The sequence below is a fragment of the Dryas octopetala genome, chromosome 7, assembly GCF_963921425.1.
Source record: "Dryas octopetala chromosome 7, drDryOcto1.1, whole genome shotgun sequence".
Lineage (NCBI taxonomy): Eukaryota > Viridiplantae > Streptophyta > Magnoliopsida > Rosales > Rosaceae > Dryas > Dryas octopetala.
This window is the reverse complement of record NC_141372.1, coordinates 3,639,138-3,653,075: the sequence shown is the minus strand read 5'-3', so window position 1 is coordinate 3,653,075 and position 13,938 is coordinate 3,639,138. Positions and strand designations below refer to the sequence as shown.

The following is a 13,938-nucleotide window of genomic DNA, read 5'->3' as shown; positions in this document are numbered from 1 at the left end:
AAATATAAAGTGACCTTTGGTAGAAATGTGTACATATATATTAGATCACACAATTCTCCCAATAGTCACGTACTATATATATAGAGTTTCACCACTTCAGAGTCTTAGCCTTAGGGTAGTACGAATATTAAATTTTTAAATCTAACATGAATTATTAATTTAGTCAAAAATAGAAATTTTAACGATGATATATATATATATATATATATGCAATTTATACAGACAATTAAAGACGTTAATTTTACTTGAAATATTCAAGAAAGTTAGAAATATATGATATCGATCTGTGAATGGAAATTAGAGCTTCATTTCTTGCAAAACATTGTGAAATCGTAAGCATATATATGTGTATCAACGAATTGACACGAAAATATCCCTGTGACTTTAGTGCGTGATGAAGCAAACTCAACTATAATAAAATTTTTCAATATGCATCATCCATGGGACATTAATTCGAACGTAGTACATATTTCATCTTTGCATGTAGTAATTACATTTTCCTTTCTGATTAATATTACAATTTCATAAATATATATATATATATATTTATATGAAGTATTAAAGTTTATTTGAAGAACTAGCTAGCAGTTTCAGAACAAAAAAAAAAAAAAAAACAGAGTTAATTGACTTTAAGTACCAAATCAGAATGTTTTTTCATATAGATAATATAGATAAAATATTAAATTAAAGCATATCTTTTAACTTGAAAATTCTTATATATAATGTCCATATGACAAATGATGAACATATAATTAACCACAATTACTTAGTTTACAAAATTTAACTCTCATCTCTCTCTCTCTCTCTCTCTCTCTCTCTCTCTCTCCACATAAACAGATGACATTGATTTGTGAGCCTTACTATATATAAAATCTTGGAAGCATGTTCCATATATATACCATTTTTAAAGCTTAATGATCAGAAACATGTGTTCCAAGAAACTAGGTGCCTTAATCCCTGTCAGGGTTTCGAATGAACATTGTGAGTTGTGACCAACATAAATATTAATAAATGCTTGCAAAAAAAAAACATACCCTTTTTCTTTTTGTAAATTTGTTTCAAGAACTGCTGATCTCCCCCGCCTTAATCAACAGAAACAAAAGACACCGAAACATGCTCTTTCAATGAGATCAAAAGCTGGAGTTGATGAATCAAATTTGTACCAAGTACTAGCTATTGCCAAATATAGGGCAATAGCTTGAAGCAGCTCCAAAATCTCCTAATTCAACATTAACAAAGAAATTCAGTCCGAAAAAATTACAGTAAAAAGGAGTAGCTAGCTAGCTCTCAATCGATCAGCACACATCACATATAGTAGCTAATTAAATAAATTATATATATAATATATATAGTAACCATTAATTAATAGCACAATCATGGAAAAAACAGACATATTAATCAGTGAATGGGGTTTATTAGCTAGGGTTTTAACTTCTTAATGCCTGTTGCTACCAAATCTCTATATTATTACAATTAATGTACAGATCAAGATGTTGGACGATCAGATTATTGCACGCCAGGATAAGTGATCAAGCCGTTGAAACCACATTCTTGTGGTTGGGGCATCATTCGCTGCATGCATTGATCATAGTCGTCTGAGGCAGTGGCCACAGGAGGACAAACCAGCATCTCACCCCACCCAATACTTTCTCCATAAGTTGTACTGTTAATTCTCTCATTCATCAACATCAAGTCTTCTCCGTACAAGAAGTCAAGCCCCTCCAATCTCTTTGGGTTGTTGTACACCATGTCCTTAAGCTCATTCAGCAGATGACAATTACTACTTTGCCCTTGAAACATATTGTGCATACCACCACCTCCCTCTGTAATACCGCTGACGCTGTAATGGGTTTGTGCAAATTCATGAGGACTGATGTTGGTCAGGGCCATGGGACCAGAAGACTGCTGTTGATGATAAATTTGTTGCGAGGAGCTGGGAAGAATATCAACTGGGAATTGAAGACTAATATTATCTTGGATAGGAGGCTGCTGTTGATCAATATTGTGATGATGATGATCATCTGAATTGAATCTCCCTCCAAGCTTGATGAGTAATTTTCTGATGGATGCGTGGTCGTTAAAAGAGGGCTCTTGTTGGTTTGAGAAATTATTAGGTAATGGTGCGAGCAGTACTGGCAGCTCTGGCCAGTAAGGGTTTTGGTTATTATTGCCATCATCTGCAGCTGCTGGAAGAATAGAACTATCCCCACTACTACTAGTACTCCCTCTTTTAATTAGGCCGCCACCACCGCCTGTCCTACGAGCCGCCTGCTGTTCCTTGCGGTGCTTACCCAGAAGCTTCTTCTTCAGCCTTGTGTTCCAGTAGTTCTTAATATCATTATCAGTTCTTCCTGGGAGTTGTGCTGCAATTATAGACCACCTACGTGCATATACCCAAGGAAAACAATTAATTAGCTAGCTAGGCCCATATATATGGATTATTATAGGGCATATGTGCGCACTGAAACAATTAATTTATATATATGATCCTTCCTTACCTAGCAAGATATATAGGTAGCTAGCTAAAAAATTGTAATTACATGAATTAATTAACGTGAATCGAGGATGGATATGTATGTGTACCTGCTTCCAATACTTATATAGAGGCTGCAAATGATGTTGTCTTCCTCTTCAGAAAAGCCTCCATGTTTGATGTTTGGGCGGAGATAATTTAACCATCTAAGCCGGCAGCTCTTCCCACATCTCTTAAGCCCTAATTATTCATCACAAATTCACAATTACAAATGGATACGTACATAATTAACATGTAAGATCGATATAACTAGCTAGCCAGTTCCATCCCTAACCTTTAATTTGATAATAACTATGACACTAGAGGAAGAAGAAGAATATATATATATGTACCGATCTTTTGAGGCAAAGCGATCCAGTTACCACCGGTGCCATGCTTTTCGATGTATGACTTGAGCTTGGCATCTTCTTCAGGAGACCATGGCCCTCTCTTCACGTTGGCCTTGTCACAGCAAGGAGCTCTTCCCATGTTTCTGCTTTCTTGGAATTAGCTTGAGCTCTACCTAGCTTAATTGTTTCTATGGCATAAACAATCAATCAATCAATCCACAATATTAACAACTAGAGGTTGGAGAGAGAGAGAGAGAGAGAGAGAGAGAGAGAGAGAGAGAGAGAAAGATTAATCATTAATTAAATATATATAATTCAATGGTGTGATGAAAAGGGATAACCATGGCTCCTGGAAGGGGGCCAATTGTGGAATATAAAAAGGGTGTGGCAAAAAGGAAGTGTGTTTGTTTGTATAGAAAATTGGGGGAAAAGGGGTGTGTGCCAGAATGGATGAATGGGAGAGGGAGGATTTTCTTCTTGTCTTTCTAATTAGTCCAGAATCATTTTATTTATATCATCAGGGATTCAGGGGCTGCTCATTCTTTTAATTTCTTGGAACTACAACTTCAACCAGATTCTCACTATCTTCTGCCCACAGACAATATTAATATAATTTCCACATTTTTATAATAGCCCCATATATAATATATAATTAATACATTTGTGTTGAACTTGTTGCCCTATCTAATACTACCTTGATATTATTTTAACCGTATCACAACTTTCATACTTTCTAAATTAATTTAATGGTATATTTATTCATTTTGTTGGAAGAGGTTGTAAGTTTCATTTTTATGTTATTTACATCATACATTATTTATGATTCTTGCTTATATTTTTCTATTTATAATATTGTGTTTATGACTAAAATTTACAATGTTGTTTCAAGCTTTTATGTAATCCTTTTTCAATATAAAACGTAAATAGTATAAAACTCTAAATCTTAAAACAACGTTGTACGCTTTAATACAATGTACTGTATATACCTACCCACACACGTTATTTTGAAATGTAATGTATACGATGGTTACATACATCAACATTTATGTGGATATATATATAGGTCTAGACTCTAGACTCTAGGCGCGCGGGAGTTGTAGAAGCAAAAGGACAAGCCGTTAGCAAAGATTGAAAGAGAGTGGAAATTAGTGTTGTTCCTTTTTGGTAGGTGACCAAATGGCCAACAAGAGAAGAAGATTTCAAGACAGAGAGAAACCAAATTTAATGATATATATAATGATATTGATAGTTACTTCGTTCCCAGAAACTACTGGTTTCCATAGAGCTCACATGCATATATGCATAGAGGATAAATACTTCTCACTTCTCACTGTCAGTGCCCGCGACCATGCGGCTATCTTTATGTGTGGTGCAACCTGCCACAGTGCCACGTGGAATTACAAAAGCAAGCATGTGCTGATTTCTTGACCAAATCTTTTTTTGGCCATTGGATTTCTTGACCAAATTGAATTGGTACGTACATACGGTTTTATATGTAATTTTCAGTGAGTGATGAATGATGATGCCATGCATGACATCAAATCAGAATACGCATGTCGCTACAATTCTTGAAATTCATTTTCGCTTTTTCAGTGCGTCAATTTCATGTATTATATATCCCTAAAGTTACAAACAAAATCAAATTTAAGATCTATCCTTCATAGGTATGCATTCTACAAACCCTCTTTATCATATAATTGGCATGCATACATACAAACTAGCAGTCAACGGGCATGGCAAAATTAAATGAGGAAGAAAAAAGGGTAATTTGACCACAAAAAAAGAAAAGAAAAAAGGGTAATTGTAAATGGAGAGCAAAGCAAACATCAACGTATACGTGGTTAAGACATTATCAAGGTCCAATGTATATACTGAAGTTGGTAGGGGCCAATTGAGTGTTAAATCACCGGCGTCACTTACTTGACCTTTGCTGGTCTGCTCATCTCATTTATGACTACCCAAATGACGTACATCAGTTTCTTTTAATTTGAGAGACTAGATCGAAGAGGTCAATTAGTTTTTCTTTTAGCCTAAAAACTGCAATATTTATTACAAATAATGTTTATTTTCGAGAAAATTTTTAAAACATCGTATTATAATCAACTTATCATATAAATAACTTACGCAACGAATAGATACGAGAGAACGAGTATCACCTCTCTTATCTTTAGAATTTTTACTAATTTTAAGCAAAATGTGAACCATATATTAGTGATGAATGCATGTTATGTTTAATTTGTTAAAAGTGCATAGAATTTGAAATGCATATCAGGGAAAACTCTGCAAAACAGTATGAAATTTTATGGAAACACAAATAGAAAAGGTTGTCAAGACTCCCACTAGCTAACAAAGTAACAATTAATAACGAACATTTATAACAATATATACAATTAATATCATATATAACAAATTAAGTAGATTTTTTGTGCGTATATGTATACATACAAGGACAAAGTGTGTTTAATAAGTCACGATCAACAAATATCTGTTTCTCTGTGTAGATGACATAATTTCCAATCAGTGGACCTACATGTTTGAACCATATTGAGTAGTACTATTTTTTTGACAATCTTGTTCCACATTAATTCAGTACAGCTAGCTAGCTGCCTAGCTCAAGGCAACTTCTTCCTTCTCCAGGCTTTATTAGCTTTTCTCTGTTTGACATGAACAAAAGCATCTATATTTTAATTAATTTGATGCACATAAGCGCACAGGCACGGTGACCAAGTTAGCTGTATCTCCACGCAACTTTTATATATATAAACCTGCAAATTAATCTCTTTTCTCATAATGTATGTTTTTCAAACAAATTTGTCAACGTACCCCTTTTACACGTACGATTACATGTTTGGTTAATTCAAGCTAGAGTCCATGTTAGAGGAAGGTCCCTCTGGTAACGCTCGAGCTTAGTTTCTTTTGTTTTCATCACATTCCAACCCTAATCAAAATTAGTGAGTGCATTACGTACACACAAGCACTAGTACTTTGGGGTTTAGTTTCGTACGGACGTCATGAATGGCCAAACTAAATTCCACTTTCCTTTTTGTGGGTCAACATTAATTAATTGTGACGTTCAAAGTTGTTGACTCCAGGCCAGTTGATAGTTGATTCCTTTATATATCAACTAAAATTTCAATACCTCCCCATGTATTCCATCTACCTTGTATTTGCTTAACACATCAGCAGATGTCATAACCTTATTCAAAGGGTAGTGCACTTATTAGTTATTATGGAACAAACTTGAGTTTAAATGAGAATTCACAATCACAAATCAATTAAGTTGAATAACAAATTCAGCACCCCATTTTAAAAAATGAAAATAACAGATTCAGCAGTGTGCACTAGCCTTGTGTCCCAAGTCTTAACAGAATTGATTAAGGGAAAGTGAATTGCACTCTCTAGATAGGCCCAAACTGCATACATGAAGATTAACCAAAATCCATCACATTCCCAAAATAAACTACTGTTTTGTTGGTCTTAACATCAAAATAAACTTCATGGTCCTGGTAATTCAAGTCATGAACAAAAATAAAGAGCCAGGATGAATGCCCCTTTATCAACGACGCCGCTTCTTGCATGAAGGCATTGGTGTGGAAGGGCCTCCTAGTTGCTCTGACTTCTGAGATGAACGCTTTCCATAAACACGAGCAGGTTCTCCTGACGAGAGGAATGCAGCTAGCATCAAGAAACTGCTCATCCTCCTCAAATAACTCTAGATTTTCTTTCATGAGCAAAAAATCCACTTCATTCTCTTTAAAATCAAACATAAATCCGAATTGGATAATCTTGCTCAATGCATTTGTTGCAGTAGGTCTTGCCTGTGCTAAGAGTCCTAGAGCAAGTTCATCAGCAAAAGAAGAAACAAATTCTAGATCAGCTTTTCCACCCTCATACCCTGATTTATCAATGAGCAAACGCCTAGAATTTTTCTCCCAAAGAACCAGCTTTAGTTTTTCTACTTCTACTGTTGTACTCACAGATGTCATTAGTCGGTAGCAGACTTGAATTGGTTTGTCACTCTTATACACTGACAGAGCAACTATCAATTTTGCAGCCTTGTGTCTCTCTTTCAATGGCATATTCACCTGAGGACCAGAAAGAAAACTCAAAATAATTTTGATTAAGCCCCTCCCAATCAATCCATTTTTCCAATCGACTTTTTCCCAATGCTCTAATGATAGTATGCCATTCACATTGCACTCAACTGACTCAGAAAGATTTCTAACTCCAAGTAAGCCATAAATTTCATGAAGTCTTCTAGGAGGAACAGAAAACAAGCTGTTGCTCTTGGGAAACCACACAAACATAGGAACCTTGTCAAAGCTGGAGAACATTTTCTTTAGTTGCAAGTCATCAGCAATGAATACTTCATCCCTGCTGATAAGATATATTTCCTCAGCCATGGACATTGTGGCGGGTAGTTTAGTCAAGTTTTTCTTTAGAGTATCTTCTAATTCTGGATTCCAATTGTCTACAACATATTCCAAAAAGGAGCTACATTCTTCCAAAGTCACTTTGTCATTACCCGTCAAGGCCCAACTGTTCCATAGCTGCAAGTAATCATTGATTGAAGGATTTTCAGCAACTCCAAAGGCAGAAGAAAAAATGGGCAGGAGCTTTTTCTTGTAAAACTTCTCAAGACTAAACAAGCGGGAGACAAACAGATTTTTCCTATCATGAAGTACACAATCCTGAGAATTAACCCATACACCTGTGCCCTTTGGGTTAGGTACCCAGACCTGTGAGTTGTATTTATCTAGCACTTCTGGACACCTGTGGAACTCAATGAGGAAGGTATAAATCCTTGTTATTAAAGATGTCTCTGTATAAATCCTTCACGCCAATACCTCTTAACTGATCCTTGAATACAGAAATGTCAGTTCCGTAAAACTTTTCATCAATGATTGGTGCATTCTTCAGAATACTTTCCCAGGCCGGATCAAACAGAATACATTCTTCTGGCATTTTGTAACCATTCCTGGTCTTCAAACACCTGCTATGTGCAATGTTCTTGAGAAAGTCACCCAGTAAAGGCTCATCTGGACGGCTTGACATCAGAGACTTGATGCACTCTAGCAATGATATAAAACCGTCTGCAGTAAGTAGTTCATCTTCAATAGGGCTGGAGAGTTCTTTAGCTACAAAGGGAGCTCCTCCTTCAAAATCTGTGATGACACCCAACGTCTGGAGTTCATCCCTGAACTTATATATGCCAATACCATAATACACATCATCTATGAGAGGAAGATCAACAAACAACGAGATTGATCCCCATTTAGAACTGAAAATAATTGATTCACTAGGAGTCTTGTAGCCATGGCGTATTTTCAACCACTTCAGTTCAGAGCACTGTAACGACATTGTTTGACTCAGTTCTCGGATGCAACCTAACAGTGCCATCACATTGGCAGGAGACAAGCTCGAAGAAGAAAGTAGAGAATTAAACTGAGCACCAATCATCTCGGTTGATCTAGAAGTATCAACCGCCACTCCTATTGCATTCGATTCATCAATGAAATGCATAATTTCATTCCCATAATACAATTCATCTATAGCAGGGACCTGAAGAACACTCAACAAAGAACTCCATCTAGGATCAGGAAGAACAGTTTCTGAAGGGCATTTAAAACCAAAATTTGTCTTTATCCAAGGTTGACATGTAATCCTATTAATCAAGCCAGCAGCTCCAGACCCCATGCGTCTGATAAATTTAAGAATCAACAAACAGCAACTACTAGTCATAGAAGTCAGATTTTCAGATATAGTCACATTCTCTGCAATTAATTTTTGCACCTCCTCCATATCATATATAACTCCAAGTAGCCATAATTCAGCTAACAAAGAACCTAAATTTCTTCCATAAAATGCTTCATCAACAATAGGAAGATTTGTAATCCTTAAACAGGTTTCAGCTTCTATCCCAGATGGGAAGAGAATAGATCCCTTAGGAGCATTATAACCCTGATGAGTCTTCAGCCACTTCTTCTCCTTATAAGAGCCAACCAATCCTTATCAACCATAACTCTTGCTCTAGAGAAACTAATGAAAGTCGGCAAAGACAACATGCATTCTTTGCTCATTCCAGGAGAAGCAAGAGACATAAAGCTATTAGTAACCAGTCTCTGCACATCATCTGATCCAATCCCCACTCCAAGAAATTTCAGTTCATCTTGATAAAGAATGATTCGATTCGTATAAAATTCCAGGTCTAGGATGGAGATATCCTGCAGAACATGCTTCATCATATCAAAAATAGCTTTTCCTGTTTCATTTGGAAGAATGGCCTGTCTTGGAGAACAATAACCTGAGTATGTCTTCATCCATTTTCCGTATTGAATGCTTTTAATGAATATTTCAGGTAAGGTTGAATCGTTGGTTCGAAGTAATCTGATCCAATCAAGCAACAAAAAAGCCTGATCACTTGACAGTTCATAAGATGCTATCTGCAACACCACGTGTGGAGGACACAACTCTGGCAAGTCCACGGCATTACTATACTTAATAAAAAAGTGAAGAAGCTCTCCCTGAGGCACAGATTCTCCCAGACACAGACTACTTTTAGCATACACATCCCCTATATCAATGTAACCTTGTCCCACAAATGGATTTTGAGGTCCAAACAACTTCACCCATTTGCTCCTTGAAGCAGAGACAAGAGTTACAGTTCTTCGCATTCTGAGGTGGTCAGTCCCATCAACAACTGGGATCCTCTTGCAAAGATCATATATGTTATAAGCATCGATGAAGCTTTTCCTGTGGGAATGATAAAGGAAATGGACCAAGGTAAGTGCAAGATTCTTATCCTGTATACGAGGATAAATCAAGGAGGCATAACCATTTGCCGAACAAGATGTCACTCCTGCATTTCGTGAAAGCCAATTGCAAATAGAATTTTTTCTTGTGTGATTTAAAAGAGCTTTCATAGTGCTATTGGGCAAGAAATACACATTATCAGGACATCCAAACTCCATATTGCACTTGCTCAGCCATGTGTGAATCTTCAGCGCCATAGCATATCGAATCTTGGGCACCTCTTTTGTGGGTTTTGTAATTGCACACAATTCCAACTTCCCTTCCCGATTGATGTATTTAAGAAGAGGTATGGTTTTAATAAATTTCAAGAACATGTTATCCCTATCATTATCAGCAATAAAATCAAGTAGTTCAATGTAGTCATCATCAGATACTTGCGACACAAGATTTCATGATTTGATGCATAATGCATACCAACTACTATTATAAGCAGATGGCACACCTAGATAGCCCAGAACTGCACTGTATTTTTGAAGGTCCAGAGATGAATGCAAGACTTTCATCACTGAAGATAAACCGCTTAAATCAGCCCTTTTGCTTTTAATTCGAACCAAGAGATCCCTAAATTTTGGCAGTATCTGAATTGCCTGTCGAGGCATGAAGAAATACCTCTCACCAGAAAACATTTCACAAGGCACTATCTCTAGACCTTGCAACCTAGTCCTAATGGACTCTCTTAAGTTGTTAAACTCAGGAATTGGTGAAGCATGGGCTGGTAAAAACTCAAATGCTTGACCCACTGAAGGAAATAGGGAGAGCTTTCTCACACAAGATTCAAAAGCATTAACAAATGCTGACGGGACACATTCAAGAATTCCCAAGTTCCATATGTTGTCCAACAGTATAGATTCTCGTGAAGAAGCAAGGATGAAGGCAGCTTGAATTACAAATGGAAAGCTTGTGACCATTGCAGTGGGCAGGAAAGAAAATATACCAACAAAAGAAGTACCCCTTCTCAGTCTTTCTCCAAATGGGAAAGCAAGGGTAATCACCCATTCCTTCACATCCATCCTTGTACTAACTCTATTTGCAGGTTTTACTGGGAATGCCTGTCTCCACAAATATTACTTGCACATATCCTCAGTGGCACACCTTTTTTCTTTAACTGAAAGTTGAACAACATGTGAACGGGCGCTTTTATCACTTAAATCCATATGATCAGTCTCACTGCATATAGAAATTGTCGAGACATCATCAGCTACGTCAGGATCACACCCACGTACATATAGCCGCTTTATCTTGGATAAGAAAAGGAGAAGCTCTGGGTGCAGCTCTGACAGCTGTGATCTCACAGCTTCCACTTTCTCAGGCTTTAGAGGAAGGATAATTGTACTTGTTGGCAAGACATCGTTGAGACCATATACATCAACTATGCTTGATAGAGAAGGTTCCCCACTAACCCATTCAGGAACTATATACCCAATACCACAATCTTGGTTTGGTTTTTCCATGAATCTTACACGATATCCATTGCTAAAAATGTGAGGCTGTGAACTCACAAGAAACACTTTTAAATCCAATTCCTGCAAGCAACATTGGTGTTATAATTCAACTTGATAATCAATAATTTAGAAAGATAACTAAACTCTTATACAGGTGAGAAAAAAAAAAGTGAATTGAATAAATAGAATACATTGAGAACTACCATTATACATTCAACACAAATGCGTGTTCGAAGATCTAGAATTAAAAAACTGAGGCTCTTTAAAGCTTTTTATTTATCTTCATTTATAAATAAAAAATAAATAAATAATTTTAGGGGTCATCTTCTAGACTTCTAGTGATGGGAGTTTTGTATATAACCTGACTATTTCGTCAAGAAATGGATAAAAAAAATAAAAAAAGAAAACTATCTAGTCAAGAAATGAGGAATACATAAAAGCCTGGAACAAAATAGTCTTAAGGCAGAGCTTATGAAAGATCTTGATCACAAAAGGAACACCAATGCAGAATCTCAACCATAGAATAGAATTGTTTGACAGTTTGACATATCAAGTCCAAAAAAAAAAAATTGAATTAATGAAAAACAAACCAAGCCAATCACATAGAACACAGATTCAATTTTCAGGTCCAAGATAAGGAAACTACAAAGCTAAACCCTTAATTACCTATTCCTAGTTGCATGCTCCTAAAACACATCCTAATGGCCTTCCCACTAGGAATAGAAGAATTAGGAAAGATTTCCATAGAGTTCTAATACCAAATTCTAACAAAAAGTTTATAAACGTCTCAAAATGAAATATCATTCTTATTCCTCACCAAACAAAAAAAATAGATCATTCTTATTTCATAAATTACCTTTTTAATCACTGCTGTTTCTTCCCCTTTTTTGTAGAACGGCCTACGCTGTAAATGGAGTCTATGTTCTGATGGGTAAAGCCAACCTCATTATCAAAAACCAGCAGAGTAGCTGGTGCTCCAGTCCCAATTATGTCTTTCTTAGTGAGCACAAATTCCAGCATAGGTTCTACACCTTCTTTGTATTCCTTGTCTTCTGCGTTCTACAAATGAAACCCGGCCAGAAAGAACAAATAGAATTTTTTACTAGAAAGGAAAAGAAGAAATTATTTTTAAAAAAAATGAAAGAAAAAAAGAAAGAAAGCAAAAGACCTGTATGAGCTCCATTATGAAATGGATATCTTTTTGGTAAAGTTCAGCGGAGAGGCTAGTGACCGCATGGTGAAGATCGAGAGTTAAGGGGTTTGGTTCTTTCTTCCCAATGGAGAACTTTTTGGTCCTAATCTCTTCTACGTGAAGCTTAGCAGAATGTAAAGCTTCAATAATGTTGGACCTTTCCATGGTTTCGTTTCTCTACAATGGTGTACTCAACATGCAAAGTTGGTGTACTCAACTCAACAGGCACAGGGAGAACAGAGAAAGCGCCAGAATAAAAACCCCTAACAATACAAATACAAACTAGTATAAGAAATATAGAAATTTGTGAGAAGGGTCATTCATTAACTCATAAGACAGAGAGAAACATACCCTTTAAGCAACCCCAGCGTTTTGTAGCTCCACCAGAACAATGGACCACCTTGGTTTCTTTTGCTTTGGAGGTTTCAGTGAGAAATTTGGGTAGCAGATGAGATCGAGAGAAAAGGTAGCAGGGGTTTGGTGCCTGTGAGAAAGGAGAAAGTAGTAGAAGGAAGATGCAATGATGATGATGATGATATATGTATCTGCATGCAAATTAGACCTTTGACAAGACTGATCAGGGACTGACTCGTTGAAAAACGCTCCAAATTATTTTTTGAGATTAGAGTTAACCAGTGACTTACTCGTCTTCTCTCTTCCTTCTGCACTCGTTACGGCTCTTCTTGCTCTTCAAGGAATTGATGTGCTTTTTTGTTTCTCTTGGTTAGCACAAAAACTGTATTCTATATTAGAAGAAAAATTAAAAAAGTGAATGACTAAAAGAAAGGGCGTTTTAAGGAAACATAAGTATGTACTTTTTTTTTCGACAAAATTACGTACCTTGCTCGTCAAGGAATTGCGTGCTTTCATGTTTTTCTCTTTAAGTTTGACACAAACACCAAATTCGATATTTGAACCACATTCTTAAAAATAATGTTAAGAAAGCACATAAATCTATACCAAGTAATTAATGCCAACAAGAAGCCGCTGAACATTCTTCCACTGTTGTACTCGCAGATGGCATTAGTTTATAGCTTACTTGAATTGGTTTGTCACTCTTATACACTGACAGTATTACTACCAATTTTGCAGCTTTGTGTCTCTCTTTCATTGGCATATTTACCTGAGGACAGGCAAGAAAACCCAGAATAAGTTTGACTAAACCCCTGCCAATTAATCCATTTCTTCCATCAACCTTTTTTTCCCAATGCTCTAATGGTAACATGCCACTCACATTGCACTCAACTGCCTCAGAAATCTTTCTAATTCCAAGTGACTCATAAACTTCATGAAGTCTTCTTGGAGGAACAGAAGACAAGCTGTTGCTCTTGGGAAACCACACAAACAGAGGAACCTTGTCAAAGCTAGAAAACATTTTTTCAGTTGGAGGTCATCAGCAATGAATACTTCTTCTCTGCTGATCAGATATATTTCATCAACCAAGGGCTTTGTGGCAGGTAGTCTGGTCAAGTTGTGCTTCAGAGTATCTTCCAAATGTTGATTCCAGTTGTCTACATTCTACAACATATTCCCAAAACGAGCTGATTTCATCAACGGTCACTTGGCAGTTGATTGCCCTCAAAGCCCAGCTGTTCCATAGCTGCAAGTAAGCATTGATGGAAGGACTGT

The 13,938-nt window shown here is 36.5% G+C and overlaps 1 protein-coding gene and 1 pseudogene across 1 annotated transcript; both read right to left on the bottom strand.

The window, feature by feature from the left end:
• Positions 1–1,353: 1,353 nt before the first annotated feature.
• LOC147278605 (uncharacterized) lies at positions 1,354–3,081 on the bottom strand. The gene is made up of 3 exons (XM_086249691.1): positions 2,866–3,081; positions 2,584–2,713; positions 1,354–2,380 (listed from the first exon to the last, which is right to left on the bottom strand). Exons 1-3 carry the CDS (start codon positions 2,999–3,001, stop codon positions 1,507–1,509), a joined length of 1,140 nt encoding a protein of 379 aa, XP_086105817.1. The 5' UTR covers positions 3,002–3,081; the 3' UTR covers positions 1,354–1,506.
• A 3,337-nt stretch (positions 3,082–6,418) lies between these two features.
• On the bottom strand, positions 6,419–13,684 carry LOC147278604 (uncharacterized; annotated as a pseudogene).
• Between the last annotated feature and the right edge of the window lie 254 nt (positions 13,685–13,938).